This window comes from Camellia sinensis, chromosome 15, assembly GCF_055761805.1.
Source record: "Camellia sinensis isolate YWXY chromosome 15, ASM5576180v1, whole genome shotgun sequence".
Classification (NCBI taxonomy): Eukaryota; Viridiplantae; Streptophyta; class Magnoliopsida; order Ericales; family Theaceae; genus Camellia; species Camellia sinensis.
The window spans coordinates 93,139,939-93,158,858 of record NC_138975.1 but is presented as its reverse complement, the minus strand read 5'-3'; the positions used below and the strand labels follow the sequence as shown (position 1 = coordinate 93,158,858).

The 18,920-nt window shown below is 37.4% G+C and overlaps 1 protein-coding gene and 1 long non-coding RNA gene across 2 annotated transcripts; one reads left to right on the top strand and one right to left on the bottom strand.

Annotated features, from left to right (window-relative positions):
* Positions 1-216: 216 nt before the first annotated feature.
* On the top strand, positions 217-955 carry LOC145813130 (uncharacterized). Its single transcript, XM_082908403.1, has 2 exons — positions 217-479; positions 820-955. Exons 1-2 carry the CDS (start codon positions 217-219, stop codon positions 953-955), a joined length of 399 nt encoding a protein of 132 aa, XP_082764529.1.
* A 14,545-nt stretch (positions 956-15,500) lies between these two features.
* Positions 15,501-18,570, bottom strand: LOC114259886 (uncharacterized). Its single transcript, XR_014356971.1, has 3 exons — positions 18,341-18,570; positions 17,589-17,633; positions 15,501-15,840 (listed from the first exon to the last, which is right to left on the bottom strand). It is a non-coding gene; the product is annotated as an uncharacterized LOC114259886 (long non-coding RNA).
* Positions 18,571-18,920: the final 350 nt, after the last annotated feature.

Below are 18,920 nucleotides of genomic sequence, written 5' to 3'. Positions count from 1 at the left end.
GTTCTTTCACAAGAAGGAGACCAGTGACCTTCTTTAGTGATAAGTTGAGCAAAGCAAGACAAGAGTGGACCACTTATGAACAAGAATTATATGTTGTAGTTCGGCCTTGCACAATTAGGAGCCATACTTGATTCAAATGGAGTTCATCCTCAACATTGATCATCAAGCTCTCAAGTTTTTTTAGAATTTAGCTACGCCCAATCGTATGCATACTAGATGGATTGCTTACACCAGAAGTTTACTTTTTCAATCAACCATAAGTTTGGCAAGTTAAACAAGGTAGCTGATGCATTGAGTAGACGAGTAATCTTGCTAACCATTGTCAAGAAAGAGGTATCAAGTTTTGATTACCTAAAAGAGCTTTATGCTGAAGATGAAGATTTCAAAGAAGAATGGGCAAAGTGTATTTCGGGTTTTCCTTCGCCAACAAAATTCCAATTGCAAGATGGCTTCTTGTTCTTCAGAGCGCATTCCTCGAGGTTCTTTATGTGAGCACATAGTTAGGGAAACCCATGGTGATGGGTTAAGTGGACATATGGGGCAAGACAAGAGTATATCTCTGGTAAAGGCTCATTACTATTAGCCTTAGCTAAAGAGAGATGTTGAGAAGTATGTGCAATGATGTTACACATGCCAAACAGCCACTGGTTATGCGCAGAATACAGGCTTATAATACACTTCTCTTCCTATCCCAGATGCACCATGGGAGGACTTGTCCATGAACTTTGTCCTTGGACGTCCTCAAACCCAGTGAGGTATGGATTCCATTTTTGTTGTTGTTGATAGATTTTCAAAGATGGCCCATTTTATTTCATACAGGAAGACATCAAATGCAAGTCATTTTGCTCAATTGTTCTTTCGTGAAGTTGTTCGCTTACATGGGTTGCCAAAGACTATTGTTTCTGACTATGATAGCAAGTTTCCAAGTCATTTTTGGCGTACTTTATGGAGGTAATTGGATACATCCTTGCGATATAGTAGCACTTGTCATCTACAGACAAATGGACAAATAGAAGTTGTTAATCGAATGCTAGGAAATATTCTAAGGAGTTTATGCCAAGAAAGTCCTAGGCAATGGGATTTTTCTATTTCACAAGCTGAATTTGCCTACAACAATGTTCCAAATCGGTCCAGTGGGTAGTCTACGTTTAAGGTTGTTTACATTCACCCTCCATTGCATACATTAGACCTGGTCCCTTTTCCAAAACTTCCAGGCATGAACATTGTTTCATTTCACATGGCAGAAAATGTGGCAAACATTCATTCTAATGTAAAGAAAAGATTGGAAGAATCTACTGCAAGATACAAAGCTGATGCAGATAAACATAAGCAATAAAAGGCTTTTGCAGCGAGTGATATGGTGATGGTCCATGTAACGCCTCGATGTTATTAACCCATTTAATAATTACCAATCTATTATTATTATTCAATTTCATGGTACAAGAGTGAATTAAAGAAAAATGAAAGACTGCATTCTTATAAAACAAAATACATTTCCTTCTCGTAAATTCTTTTATAATTACATAATTGAATTCACATAGAAGTACATACCTTAAAGATAGAGAAATACATTAAAAATATGGCCTAAGGGCTTACACTTTTCAAGGCAAAGGCCTTGATTACAACAATTATAATCCTATCTCGAACAAGTAAGCTCCGTAATTGTCAACAAGCAATCACCAAAAGGAGCTCCTATGCCCCAACAAAATCTTCATGACTCATCACCATATGAAAACATATCATTAGCACAACTTGGAAATTTGAATATCTAGTCCAATAGGAAGAGAGTATTGCTGCCTAGTAGAAATAATCTTAACAATTTAAATATTGGGTCCAGCTTGTCTCAAGTTGAGATCAAGACTGGACCCGTCCAGTTCGGCCCATGGGGCCCATTTTTTGGGCCCATTTTGATAATCTGAACCGTCAATGTGTAGAACTCGTCGAGTACTACATGCTTGTAAAAAATCACGTTGATCGGATATCAATAGCTATGTGATCAAATCAGTTTTGTATAAAAAAAAATGGACAGTAAAACAATTAACGGTTGATAAAAAACTATTTTGTTCACATAGCTATCGATATCCGATCAACGTGATTTTTTACAGGCATATAGTACTCGACGAGTTCTACTCATTGAATGGTTCGGATTATCAAAACGGGACCCGTTGTGGGCCCCTACGGGCCCAACAGCACAGTCCAGTCCGATCTTGGACTGGACCAAAGCCACTGCCTTAAATATTTATGTTCCTCATGATCATGCTCATGCAATGCACATGCTATGCACAAAACCAATACGTAACTCTTTATGAAAATAAACAATATTAACTCAATTAGTTGGACCTTTGTTAAACCTTGAAATCCCATTTTGTAATAAAATTCATAATATGTATTTCAAAATACTCCCACATTTACCTGCCCTCGGGTACGGAAGGGCAATTAGGCACCTATCATAACTTTCCAACATCGCTCCCACATTTACCAACCCTCGGGCACAGAAAGGCAATTGGGCACCTTAATAATATCATTTGCCACATTTGTCCTGTAACGTCCCAAATTTTATTATTTGATTTCATTACCCAATTCCTTATTAAAGTCCAATTACATAACATAAATGTGGAAGTAAGATTACAAATGAATAAATAGTAATGTTCTCTCTCGTATATAGTACAAATAATGAAATATTCGAATACACAATATTACAATACATGCCCGTAGGCTTACATAGCAAGATACAAACTAATTTGACTACCATGAATAGCATACATTCTTTTATTATACATGAACATTTCTCCAACCATTACTCCTTATCTAAAACACAACAAAATAACTCCTTGGTTCTTGATCGATGCATCCAACTTTGCACTTTAAAATTTGTCAACGATTGAGACAAACACAAAGATCCAATAAAGATCTACAATGATTCTAAACAATAACACTTTATAGATAAAAATGGCCACAATGCTCAATGTTATACATATATAAAATATGCCCATTTTTTGTTTTTTTTCAAATTACACATGCATATGTATACTTTTCAAAGAGAAATCCTTTTCAACATCCCAAGAAAACTCATTTATTTTCTTAGAATTATAAATCATTATTCATATTTCAAAAATATTTTCATCAACTCTATTTGGTTTCACAAATTTTTTTTACATGTGGTCAATTTATTTCTAGCTTTATACATTAAGTCATCAATAACCTATCTTCCATTATAACCAATCAATTCATTTCACAAAAATCATACAACTGATTATAATCTCAATAACAATTTCCAAAACATACTAATTACATCTATTTACTAATCACATAACTACAAACGTCCCACATGTTATTTAACAATAAAATAACCTTATATACTCCCACGTTTACTGGCCTCAGCACGGAAGGGAAATTGAGCACCTTTCAATCCATTTCAATAAAACTGACTACAATGAGTCACCAAATTCACAACATGCTTTATCCGGTGCAAACCAGAAGGGAGTGAAACCTGTGTCAATGCGTTACATTTTACCGGTCGTTATCCGAAAAGAAGCAGAACCTCCAACCATGCTTTACCAAGCGCAAACCAGAAGGGAATGGAACCTCTGTCAATGCGCCACGCTTTACTGATCACAAACCGAAAGCAAACGGACCCTTTATATTTCTTATTCATTCCCACAACATTCAAACTTCACGAATAATCATCAACACATAATACGCATGTCCTATTCATTAACAATCAACAACATATAGTTTTCGAATAAAACAATACAATTCTCATACCATTCCACACTTCCAATATCATTAATACAATCTTGATTAGACACTAACGGTCAAAACAATACATAATTCCCGTAACTAATTTCCATAGATCTCCAACTCTTAATGAAACTCGAGTTTCCATTTCTTCTAGGTCACATTCTTAACTGACAAAAGAATCCATCTAACTCAAAGGAAACATCAAGAGTTTAATTGTTCAATATTATCGATTAATTAAAATTAGAACTTTTGATTTAATCTCCTTGAACATGTCATTTGTTTATTTATTAATTTAATTCACTAATCTTTGTAGCACCAACCCATTTTATAAAAATCTTGTTAGATTTACTTTCCATTTACATTAATTAAATTAGTTTAATAAATCATGAATCAACCACAAGCTTATTCCTCCAAAATTATTAAAAAAAATTAACCAAATAATTAGGGTTGTTTTATTCAAACCATCAAAATCATGTTCCATTAATCTCAAGTTCTCAAAATCAACATTAAAAGTAAGATTTGCTCTTTAGATTCCAAAACCCTTTAACTCACATCTATATGCCTTTTGAAAATCTCTTCTCAAAATCATGATTTTATGCAATAGGAAAATACTACAAGTCTATCTATAGCAAGGTATTGAAGAGAACTAAGGAAATCCCTATCTCTTGAAGTGAAGAGGAGAACCCAGAAAACTCAACGGCGATGAAATTACGAACTTCTTGGATTAAAATAAAGCCCTTGACGAGATCTTCCATCTATCTCAAAGGACCAAGGTGAGGAGAGAGCCTAAAGTGAGTAGATCTAGAGATCTAAGTGAAAAAGTTTGAGTTTAGAGAGAGAGAAGAGAGATCACAATATAGAAAGAGAAAAGCAAAAAATGAGGAAAAAGAGTGTTTAAGGACTTGTTTTTAGTGCTAGAGCAATATTAGAATATTAGCTCCAAAGTCAACTAAAAGAATAAATCAAAACCCCCAAAAAGTAGGGCTCAACCCGCGAGTGGATTTCAAAATTTTACTGTCAAGTATTAACACCAAAAGGAATGGTATCAACGCCGAAAAGCAGTGAAGTTTCAATATGTTTAAAACAAGTCAGGTGTCAACACCACCAAGTCCTGGTGTCGACTCCAGGAAGGCTAGTGTCGACACCTTGGATAGAATTTTAAGGTTCTAAAACACTCTTTTACATAACCAAGCACAAAGGAACAATTCTATCAAAGTCTAGATCGAATGTTTACCCAACCAAAACAACAATACACCTCTCAAAGATTCTAAATAACAAAAGAAATGGAATCAAATGCAATTTCCAATGGTTTCAAGGACACAAGTGTTACATGTCCGGCATCAAGCTCGAGATAGGGCAATTGGACACCTTTTGTGTAACGCCCTGAAATAAATGCAATATACCATCTTAAGCGATAAGTAAATAACATTGTCAATCAGAGTATAATGTCATTCTATTACATAATATTCGATTGTACAAAATGGTGACACATGCGATATACATTCATAAATAGTACATCCTAAATCTACAGCATGTGTTATCAAATGGTAATAATGTAATAAAAGCTAAACAGGTAATCATATGCCCTAAAGGCTTACATCTTTCCAAGTCACTGCTTGGCTACAACAAATATGAATTATTAATCCAATACAAGTCTAAGCCCGAGGCTTGTTCAAAATACAAATAAAAGCAAAATAACAGGATGAGCCTTCAGTTCCACGATCCTCCCAAGCTAAGCCCTTGGCAGAGGCATATCACCAACACCTAAAAATGGTTTTCCCATATAAGGTGAGCCAATACCCAATAGAAATATTCCAATACAACATATGAAACTTAACAAAGACATAAGGGTAATATGCATACACAATGCCATCGATAAACCATGTCATAATTATTTTGCAAACCATGCAGTACCAACTGTATATTTCAATTCATGAAATCAGTTCTATTTCATTCAGATAGCCAAACTAGGAATGCAACTTAATAGGTTTCCAACCAGTGCAACCATCATGTAATTACTTCTATTTGCCATTTTACGGATATTTTATCCGCGGGAATCGACACTCATGTATACACGCAGTTTTTAGGACTTTCACCATGAACACACAAGCCAACTTAATTTCGGTGTTATACACCTGCTTCTCAAATCCATCCCATTTCTCACAATCACGTACATATACAATGTATTTAAAAACATAGTCATATTCAATCACAACGGATAAAAAATCAGTTTCAATTCACCTAATCCTCATGCAACTTCTACAACAATCATAGTTATCCTCTACCGGTAGTCCAAAACAGATATTTCTAATAGATATACAATCTCCAAGACAAATAAACTATTCAAATTTCCATAGGTAAGTGATAATACATATTCAACTCCATCATTTATGTAAACATCCATCCAATTTCACATTTCCAATACCAATTCCATTTATTTATACAAAATAAATATGAGACATTTTAGGACAAAATCAACAATTTATTATAGCACAACCTCATATTCACTCCTTTAACCATTTTCAATGCATTCATTTGTAAACCCCTCTTTTGATTTTAAACCAAAACCCTAGGTTTGTTCAAAATCCTCCAAAATCACAATAGTGTTTATACAAAACAAATAACTAAGTTAAAAATCATATAGGATTATAGAAAATCCCTACCTCAAAACTAGAAGACGAGCAAAGTAAGAAAGAAAATTCGGATAAAGCCGAGACCCAACTCCATTTAGATGGAAACGTAGCCCTTGAGATGTTCTACCTTTTTAACAAAGACACACGGGTAGAGAAACCACTAAATCTAGGTGAAAACGTAGAGAGAGTGTGAGTTTTAGAGAGAGAAACTCTAGATTTAGGGTTTTTGAAATGTTTAGAGAGAGAATGAAATGAAAAAATGAAACAAAATGTCACTTTTACGAACTGATATACACACAGTCTGCTCAAGTGCAAGAAGTGACGCTCGAGCATCCAGACACAATTAGTTGTTCTTCTCAAGAGCAAGTGACGCTCGAGCGTAGAATACACACTTCCAGAAGTTTTGCAGACAGCAAACCAACGCTCAACCGCATGAAAGGCCGTTCGAGCCAAGACCGCTTAAGCACAGAAAGCACCGCTAGAGCATAGATTACACTCTCCCAGTATTTTTGTAGACCTGCAAAAGTACTGAGAATTCACAATACCCACTCGAGCGCAAGAAGTGATGCTCAAGCGGATGAGTAAAATTCTGGGCAACAAAAGCTTGAAAACCAAGCCACCAACCTGTTCCAAACGCAACCAATACAACCCAATAGCCAGGCCCAAGGAAAGTAAGACATAAACAACAATACGAAACCATGAAACCCGAGTCCAGAATACAAAATGGGTTGGGTCTAAACCAGAATCGCTATAACCTCCCCCCTTTAGGAATTTCATCCTCAAAATTTCAAATCAAGTTTTTAAAACCATGTTTAAACGAATTACAATAATCATAATTAATCAATTCCATTATCATGACCTATTCTCCGGTCATCCATTCTCATCAGATTGATACACAAGTTCCAACATTGAAAGTACAGTTCACATTTTCCAAAACATATACAATATTTATATTAAACCCGTGTTTCCAAAACATATACAACATATACAATGTTTTCATATTTCATTAACATAATATAATCTCAATACATGCTCAAACATTAACAAATAAGTTTGGATATTTCTCAAGGACTTCCAACTCACGTTCTCAAGTTGCTTCCTCAACTCCGTGATATCGCCATAATATTTTTACCCAAGGAGTTGTCTTGCCTCGCAAGACTTGGTCTCGAGTATCCAAGACTCTCACCAGTCTCTCCTCGTATAAGGCATCCTCATCTACCTCTAAGTCAGTCCAATCCAATACGTGCGATGGATCCAACTCATACTTCTGAAGCATACAAATATGAAACACATCATGGACCCCGAAAAGCTGTGGCAGAAAGGCCAAGCGATAAGCTACTTCTCCAATCCACTCAAGGATCTTAAAAGGCCCAATAAATCTAGGGGACAACTTCCCACTCTTTCCAAATCTCATCAAACCCCGCCTAGGTGATATCTTCAAGAAGACATGATCTCCCACCTCAAAAGACAAAGGTCTCCTCCTACGGTCGGCATAATTTTTCTCGCGACTCTGGATCATAACCAACCTCTTACGAATAAGGACAACTTTCTCCGTTGTTTCCCAGACTAACTCTGGACCCAACATTGGTACATCACCCACCTCAACCCAATACACAGGAGATCTACATGGTCGGCAATGCAGGGCCTCAAACAGTGTCGTGCCAATACTCGACTAGAAGCTATTATTATAGGTAAACTCCACTAAGGGCAAGTGTCTCTCACATGACCCCTTAAAGTCAAGAATCTAACCCCGGAACATATCCTCAAGGATCTAAATAGTACGCTCAGATTGCTCGTCAGTCTAAAGATGATATGCAGTGCTAAAAGTCAATCCCATGCCCAAGGCACTCTGTAGACTCTACCACAACCGAGCCGTGAAACGCCGATCTCTATCTGAAATGATCATTACAAGGACCCTGTGCAACCTCACTATGTCCCTAATAAAAAGTTTGGCAAGATAATCTACTGAGTCACTCACGCGCATAGGTATAAAGTGCGCCGACTTGGTCAACCGGTCAACTGCCACCCAAATTGTGTCACTACCCCGTTGAGTCCTCAAAAGGCCCACAACAAAATCCATCATGACATGCTCCCACTTCCACTCGACTATAGGCAAAGGTTGCAACAAACCCACTAGCCTTTGATGTTCGACCTTCACGTGTTGACAAATAAGGCACCTCAATACAAACATGGCCACATCCTTCTTCATTCTCCCCACCAAAACTGGCGACTAAGGTCGTGATACATCTTTGTGCCTCTCGGGTACACTGTAAGGCGTGAATGGTGAAACTCTCAGAGTACTTCCTCTCAACAAGACTCTAGCACAAAAAGACGGTCATGGTATCTAACACTTGAATCGAGATACACATTCAAGCATTTCTCTACCTTCCCATTGGAGATCTTCTCTCGGAGGGAGTCCACTTCAAGGTCACCCCTCTGTGCTTTTATCACTCAATTCACAAGTGTAGGTTGTCCAACTACCGAAAACAAGGCTGTAAACTCCATGGACTCGCCAAGATACAAGTCAAACTCACTAATAGCACCTAACATCTCTCCTTCCCGAATGGCAATACAAGCTACACTGCTAATAGATTTTCTACTCAAAGCATCGGCCATAACATTGGCCTTCCCCGTGTGATAATGTTGCTCAGAATCATAATCTTCTATAAACTTCATCTACCTCATATTCAAGTCCTTCTGTGTAAGTAGATATTTTAGACTCTTGCAATCAGAAAATACCTCAAACTTCTCACCATACAAATAATGCCTCCAAATCTTCAAGGCAAAGATTACTGCCGCTAACTCTAGGTCATGAGTAGGGTAGTTCCTCTCATGTGTTCTCAACTGCCGCAAGCCGTAAGCTACTACCTTCTCCTCTTACATCAATATACAACCCAAACCTTCCCGTAAAGCATCACAATACACCGAATAGCCCAAACCCCTCTTCGGAATAATCAATACTGGAGTAGTGGTAAGTCTAACCTAAACTCTTGAAAAGACTTTTTATAAGTCTCTCTCCACATGAACTTAATTATTTTCCTCGTCAATCCAGTTAACAGTGAAGCTAATGTAGAGAAATCTTTCACAAACTGACGGTTATACCCGACCAACTGCAAGAAACTACGGATCTGAAAAGCATTCTTAGGTTGTTCCCAATCTTACACTGTCTTTATCTTGGATGAATCTACAGTCACCCTTTTTCCAAGTACCACATGGCCTTAGAACTTAACCTCTCTCAACCAGAATTCACATTTTCCAAACTTGTTATAAAGTTTCTGGGTTCTAAGTAACTCGAGTACAACCCACAAGTGTTTCTCGTGTTCTACCTCAGAGGGTGAGTAAATCAAGATGTCATTAACAAAGACGACCACAAAAACGATCTAGAAACTCATGGAAGATCCAGTTCATCAAATCCATAAACACGGCTAGTGCATTGGTGAGTCCAAAGGGCATCACTAGAAACTCATAATGGTCATACCACGTACAGAATGTCATCTTCTGGATATCACCTGCTCTTACTCTCAACTGATGATAACCCGATCTCAAGTTTATCTTAGAAAAGCAACAAGACCCCTTCCATTGATCAAACAAATCATCTATACGAGGCATTAGGTACTTGTTCTTAATAGTTACCCGGTTCAACTTTCGGTAATTAATATAAAGTCGCAACGCACCATCTTTCTTTTTTGCAAAGAGAGTCGATGCTCCTCAAGGCGCAGTACTAGGGCAGATAAAACCCTTATCTAGCAACTCTTGGAGTTAAATCTTCAACTCACTCAACTTGGCAAGAGCAAATCTATATGGTGCCATATAAATCGGTGTCATACTAAGCACTAAATCAATTGAGAACTCAATCTCACGGTGAGGTGGTAAACTGGTGAGATCCTCAGGAAAAACGTCCGGGTATTCACAAACTACCCTTAGCAACTCGACTCGGACTTCATCACACTCATTACCCAAAAAGTTAGCAAGAAGACAACTAAGTTCACTCCGCTCAAGCGAATCATACATCAGTGATAAGACTCTATCAACCCAATCCCCCAAGAAATAAAAGCAATCATCGCTTAAGGTACATATAATAACCCTTTGACGGTAACAATCTATGACAGCCCGATACGATGACAACTAGTCCATACCCAAAATAGCATCAAAACTAGACATGTCAATCAACACAAATGCAAAAGGAAGTCAGTGACCGAAAACCTCTATGTCACAATCCTGACACCCCTGCTTCAAAATAATCTCACCACCAATAGGTGACTCTACATTGAGAGGAGATACTAACCGAGTCAACTCTAACCCCAAAGTCGATGCAAATGCAGACGAGATAAATGAATGGGATGCACCCGTATCAATCAACACATTAGTAATAGAATTACATAACAAGAAAGTACCTCTCACTACCGAAGGCGCTAGCACTAAGTCTAGGGCGGTAACAATATATACATGCCTAGTTGGTTTTTGGTCTACTTACTCACCCCTCGAAGCATAGGTCTAATGCACAAATTGAGCTGAAGAGGCTCCCTGATTGGCCCTCGAGGCCTAAACTGACTGAGTAAGTAGATGTCTCTATGTCTGCCTCGAACCAGACGCACCAAGTATGCCACCCAACTGAGGAAAAAACCTCTTCATGTGCCCTGCCTGCCCACACTGATAACAAGTGAGCGGCTGCCCTCTTCCCTGGCTCTGGCTCTAAGAGCAAGCTGAAGACAATGCTGACTGCTGCCCTCATCTTCTCTGCGGGCAAGCTGGAGACTTATGGCCCAACTGACCACACTTGAAGCAAGTGAAATCTCCCTGACCACCTCTCCTAGAACCAAAACTCGGCACTGGAAAAGTGGACCTCGACTATGCTCCCTGGGACTACTGTAGGTTAAAACCCCTCTGCCACTTACTATCCCACTGAACATCCTGACTCCTCCTGGAGCCCCTCATCCGTTCTTCCTTCTCCATCTGCATCACGGTCTTAAGATAAGTCGCCACCTCCATAAGGCGTCCATAATCTCTATTCATTGACCCAGTCACTTTGAACATAAACCCAGTCCTCAACCTCTTCTCGAACTCTAAACAACGGCGTTCCTCACTAGCCACGAGTTCCGGTGCAAATCTCGACAAACTAGTAATTGCGGCCTCAAATTCGACCACCGATGTGCTCAACTACTTGAGCTGAGAAAACTAATCCCTTAACTTCTCCCTAACAGTGGGATGAGGCAAAAACTTATCTTAGAAGACATTGACAAAAGCCTCCCAAGTCACTCTAATGGGCCCACACTCGTACTTCCACCATTGACCAACATCTCCCTTCAGCTGGAAAGATGTCAGGATCACTCTCAGTCCATCATCCTCGATGCCAAGCATCTCAAACGTCTTCATTATCTGTTCTAGTCACTCATCCGCCTTCAGTGGCTCATTGGGATCACCCAAAAACTCTTCCAAATTCGACCAAAAAAACTCTCGTTTCATGAATGACGGCCCTGCCTCAGCTACTTGGGCTTGGGCTTGGACTTGATTCTCAGCCCTGAGAATGTCCATAGATTCCCGCAATACTCTAGCCATTTCGCAAGCTAAGGTGCCAATGGCATGCTGACCACATCGGCCTGACCAACCCTTTCTTCTTGCGCCGAAATATCATCCGATAAAGGCACCTCATGCCTTCTAGGCCTACTACGCCTACCACCACCATGTCCACGTCCTAATATCCTAATGAAGATAACAAAGGAGATTAGCACATTTACAAATGTCCCGAATCTAATCCACTTGCGTCCTAATATAGTGGACAAAAGTAATTCACTCCACGTAAACACATAGTCACATAAACACATACGAATTTCCTTCCTAGATAATGATCATCCTGCTGTGTTGCTAGAGTTTCAATTAGAAACAGCAGTAATCAAGTGCTCTTTTAACAGGACTTCTAGAAACCCGTAGACCCAATCAATATTTTAGGAATTAAATTGCATACCCATATAATCATATAACCATGTTATCACATAGCATACCATACATACTAGTGTCTCTATCAAGCGAGACAAACCCATTGTAGTAATAACTACTTCCCACGTACCCAAAATATTCAAACCCGGTATGCTCTGATACCAAGTTGTAACGCCCCGAAATAAATGCAATATATCATCCTCATCGATAAGTAAATAACATTGTGAATCAGAGTATAATCTCCTTCTATTACATGATATTCGATTGTATAAAAGAGTGACACATACGATATACATTCATAAATAGTACATCTTGAATCTACAACATGTGTTACCAAACAGTAATAATGTAATTAAAGCTAAATAGGTAATCATATGCCCTAAAGGTTTACACCTTTCCAAGTCACTGTTTGGGTACAACAAATGTGGATTCTCAATCCAATACAAGTCTAAGCCCGAGGCTTATTCAAAATACAAATAAAAGCAAAATAACAGGATAAGCCTTCAGCCTCACGGTCCTCCCAAGCTATGCCCTTGGCAAAGGCATATCACCAACACTTGTAAATGATTTTCTCATATAGGGTGAGCCAAAGCCTAGTAGAAATATTCCAATACAACATATGAAACTTAACGAAGATATAAGGGTAATATGCATATACAATGCCATTGATAAACCGTTTCATAATTATTTTGCAAACCATGTAGTACCAACTGTATATTTCAATTCATGAAATCAGTTCTATTTAATTTAGACAACCAATCTAAGAATACAACTTAATAGGTTTCCAACCAGTGCAACCATCATACAATCACTTCTATTTGCCATTTTCCAGATATTTCGTCCGCAGGAATCAACACCCATGTATATGTGTGGTTTTCAGGACTTTCATCATGGACACACAGGCCAACTTAATTTCGGTGTTACACACCTACTTCTCAAATTCATCACCTTTCTCACAATCACATACATATACAATGTATTTAAAAACATAGTCATATTCAATGACAACGGATGAGAAATCAGTTTCAATTCACCTAATCCTCATGCAACTTCTACAACAATCATAGCTATCCTCTACCGGTAGCCCAAAACGGATATTTCTAAACAGATATACAATCTCTAAGACAGATAAACCATTTAAATTTCCATAGGTGAGTGATAATACATATCTAACTCCACCATTTATATAAACATCCATCCAATTTCACATTTTCAATACCAATTCCAGTTATTTATACAAAATAAATATTTGAGATATTTTAGGGCAAACTGCATTTTCTTCTAAAATCCAACCCAAGTGACAAAATCAACAATTTATTATAACATAAACTCATATTCACTCCTTTAACCATTTTCAATACATCCATTTGTAAACCCCTCTTTTGATTTTAAATCAAAACCCTATGTTTGTTCAAAATCCTTCAAAATCATAATAGTGTTTATACAAAACAAATAACTAAGTTAAAAATCATATAGGAGCATAAAAAATCCTTACCTCAAAGCTAGAAGACGAGCAAAGCAAGGAAAAGACTCGGATGAAACCGAAACCCAACTATATTCGAATGGAAACATAGCCCTTGAGAAGTTCTACCTTTTTAACAAAGGCACACGGGTAGAGAAACCACTAAATCTAGGTGAAAATGTAGAGAAAGAATGAGTTTTAGAGAGAGAAGCTCTAAATCTAGGGTTTTTGAAATGTTTAGAGAGAGAATGAAATGAAAAAGTGAAGTAAAATGTCACTTTTACGGACTGAAATACGCACAGCCCGTTCGAGCGCAACAAGTGACGCTCGAGCATCCAGACACAATAAGTTATTCCTCTCAAACACAATTTCTGAAAACAATTCAACATTTACTGGCATCAAGCACGGAGGGGCAATTAAACACTCACTAATATCCCCCATATTATCCATCATCAAGCTTGCGAGAATTGGGCACTCAACAATATTCCTCACATTTGCTGACTTTATACGACAGGGCAATGGGAACCTAAAATATACATTGATTTCCAAAATATTTTTCCAAAAAACTGGTATCTCATTAAAGACTCGACATTGGTCCAAAACCATGCAAATGCAATGCTCTGCATGATGTGCAACTATTATAATCGTTTAAACAGTAAATCACAATATAATTCTATCAACGAAAGCTAAAACAATAATTAAATAATAACATAACCATAGTACCAAAATTCGTGTGACTATCATCATCATCCATAGTTCATTATTTCCAAACTTCTCTCAAATCGTTAGCATCAACTCCTTCTATTCTTCATTTCAACTCTATACCACTTCCCATTAACAAAACATAATAATTTCCATTTCAAGGTTCTCAATTCTTTCATATTCAATGAAAATTTGCAATATAAATATGAAGATTCAATTATTTAACAGCATTTTGAATTTCCAAAACAATCATAACTTAAGTTTCACAACAACCATCAATTTATTTCAAAACCTTCTTCTAAATCAACATTTCCATCTTAGGGTTTTTACAAAAATTTGGGGTTTTCCTCTCATCTTTCAACAAATCTCAAAATCATCAATTTTTAAAACATGCGAGTAAAGATCTAAAAGAATATCTCAAAACTTGAGTGAACACTCCCTTATTTTTCATAAACATCTTCAAATCAAAACTATTTTAGTTAAATCATCATGATCTTAACCAAATTCATACACAATCACTTCAAAACATAGGTATACGAAGCTAAGAGAACTCATACCTCAAGGATGAGAGAGATAGGTTGAAGACCTAAATTTTGACGATGACGAAAACACAATCAAGTCGGTCTCACACAAAGCTCTCGACGCGATCTAACTCTTATCCTCAAGTACTAGAGGTAGATCTTGTTTCTAGATAAATGAAATCCAAGCTTGAAGCTCCAAAATGGAGAGAGAGAGAGAGAGAGAGAGAGAGAGAGAGAGAGGGCAGAGACAGTGAGAAAAGTGAGGAAAATAAGAGGGGATCGTTTTACTTATAGTGGAGGGATATAATAAGTTGTGGGGTCCAAGAATACACAAAAATATAAAGTCAAAAATCATAAAAAGTGGGGCCAAAAATGTGGCTGAGTGTGTTTGGTTTTTTGTCAAGTGTCGATGTCACGCCCCAAACCCGCCCCTAAAAGTTTGGGCATGACCCGTTTGAAAACGAACACATAACATGTAGTAAATAACATATGGGGCCTCATCGGAAGCATAAAGTAGGAAAATAACTATACATATAAATTCCATTGAGCTACATCTACATGCCAGGACCTCTTATACATCACATTCATCATGGAAAATAGATAAAGCTCCAAACCATATGTTGTAGCATCGGTGATAAACAACCATATGTACAGACCCAGCCCCATCATTGGGCTTATATAAAAATCATTGAAGTTCTACCTCTTTAACTTTAAATGGGTAATCAAAATTAAGCCAACATTTCAATAGACTTTACAAAAATAAATGGCTTCGTGCAGCGCCTGAACCCACGAAGGTTGACAAAAGAAAACGGGTGTCATGACTAGGACTGACCACTTGGTTGGTTACCTACAGAAACAGACATTAGACAGAGTGAGCCAAGCTCAGTGAATAGTAATACATAAATAAAACGATGCTTAAATTGAAACATAACACATAGCAATGCATATAAAGATGTAGAGTTCACATAGTTAGTCTGATTCTGTGCTACGTACATAACGGCCTTAAGTTCAATCTTGCAACATAAACATGGTGGCTATAAGCCCTTGAAACATGGTGGCACGAGGCCCTTGAAACATGGTGGCTATAAGCCCTTGAAACTTGTGGCACTAAGGCCCTTGAAGCATGTGGCACTAAGGCCCTTGAAACATATGGCATAAAGCCCTTGTAACATATGGCACTAAGGCCCTTGAAACATATGGCATAAAGCCCTTGTAAAGTTGGCATGAAGCCCTTGAAAAGTTGGCATGAAGCCTTTGGACATGCATTTATGAACCCAAGAGGTGTCTCACACGGACTCTAGAGGTAACTCACAATGTAGCACTTAGTTCCGTGTAGCACTTTGTTTCATTTCATAACAACTTATACAGATGGCTATAAACCTCATAACTTTCACATATGTATGGACTCAAGAGGTGTCTCACATGGACTCTAGCGGTGGCTCACAATGTAGCACTTAGTTCCAAGTAGCACTTAGTTCCAAGTAGCACTTTGTTCCATACCAATAATCATTAGGTCTTACAAACCAAACCATACATGTAATGTCATGCCCCGGAAATAAATTCATACATATGTATTATGCTTGAATCATAAATAGAAATCAGAATTCATACTTGCTTATACTTGGCACTGTAATAGTGCTAGCAAATCAATAATAAGTATTTTTTTTTTGTTCGTTCCATAAAGGAATCCCCCAACATTGTGAACTTGTAGCATACTTGAACATGTACATACATAAACTGGTAACATACGTAAACTTGTGACAAACTTAAACTTGTAACATATACTTGAAACATACCTAAACATACTTGAACTTGTAACATACTGGAAACATGCCTGAAACATGCTTGAACATCATTCATTAATTCAAACGGAACATATCATAACTAGAACATTTCTTGTTGTATCGTGTCATTATCGTACGCTTAACAATGAGAGACTAATTCACATTCTCATGAGGGTCACATAATGATGCTAAACTTTGCACTTATATCGTAGATTCTGGATCACTTCCAATTCATAAGCAACATAACAAATTAACTTCAATTCATCTGGATACATGTAGCTACTCTTATATTTACTCAGAATCCATTCTTCAAGAATGAACATAAATTCTTTTGGGTAAATGACTTACTTTACGTGCTCTCTTATCAATAGCATACACCTTTGTTTAATCATTCTTATATGTTAACATAGTTGCCTTGCCTTGTAATTAACATAGTCCTAATGGTAACTGTTACATCATTCCCATGAGTTGACATAATTAACGTAAAGTTAACAGGACATTCCTGATAATTAGTAACGAAAAGTAAGTACATTCTCATTAGATTATAGATGACTTTATTGGTTTCACAATTTCACAGTTCGGCCCTTGGCCTGAGGGGTTCACACAATCACAAGTTCCTTTGAAGTTTTCATAATTCCATAATGTTTCTCACATAACATACATAACTTCATAAACTCTTTTGAAGTTTCCATAATATCACAGTGTTTCTCACATAGCATTCATAACATTTATGTCAACATAATTCTTACGACGAAGATTTAACATCAATAACGATAAATGGTTAAAGGTACATCAAAGTACTACTACTCACAGTGATCGGTTCCCGGTGGTAATGGTACAATGTCCTCGTCTAGACCTACAATTATAGTGCACAACACATAATATGAGGTTATACTCGATCCTTTACTTATTCTCTTTGATCGTTCAATCAATTAGTCATGGTGGTACCAAGCTCATTATTCTTTAATATGTTGTAATCCATGTCTTAGAAAACAGGAGAAATCGATAGGAAATGGTTTAGGTGAAGAAATGGTACATTACTAATTGACATAACGTGAACAGTCGTCACTAATTTTGGTATAACTTTTTCTGTATTTAGAATTTGGGAGTGAGACTAGTGCCATTGGAAACTAGACTTCCGGGGCTTGATTTTAGGCTCAAGAATCACTCAAAACGGAGTCCGGATGCAAAAGATATACCTATTCAAAGTTGGCTGGACAGAGCTGTCTCCGCACGTGCGGGTGAACAGTGCCGCACGTGCGGCCCTGGACAGCAGCAGTCCGAAAATGGCTGAAATTGTGGGACTTCTCATTTTCAAAAATCAAACCTTAATTACATGTAAATCAAAGCCCAAAACCCTTTAATACATGACCAATTTCACATTATTATTCTTCATCAAACACTATAATCTCACAATAAACAAATTTAATGATTTTACTTCTTCAATCAAGGAATTCTTAGAAAATCAAGGTTCATGGGTTCAAAGCTCACATCTTCTATACCAATCCATGATTTCAAGTAGTAGATGGATTCTATACAAGGTTAGTAATTAGAGCCACATACCTTACCCAAACCTTTGTTCATCCCTTAGTCTCTTCAATTTTTCCCAAGCTTTTGGTTGATCTTTCCTCTCTCTTCTATCTTCTTCAACCATCTTCAAGCTTCCATGGATGTTGAATTCCTTAGGGAGAAGCTTTGCCTCTTCTCTCTCTCCCTCTCTCTCTCTCTCACGGTTCTCCTTCCCCTTTCTCTAGATATTTTTATTTTTTGTTTGGTTCAAAATAGATGAGTTCAACAACTCATAAGGCATATATGCATATATAAAAGCTTCCCACAAATAGAAAGGGCCAAACACGCCCTTACGAATCGCACAAAATCACATTTCAATTAAACTTCCCAGATAACTCTAAAAATTATGCTGATCATAAATATGTCCCCTGTTCCGGTATCTGAAGTCTTTAAGGCCTTTAATTTGCAGTATAAAGTTAATCACCCAAACATCCATTAATGAATCAGACAAATTAGATTTCAAATTAATTTTCCCAAATAATTCCAAAAATTCCCATTAACATATCCAAGTACTCAATTTTGATTTTTGAACCCATAAAGGTCGGTAATTCCCATTTTAAGTCCGTAACTCAAC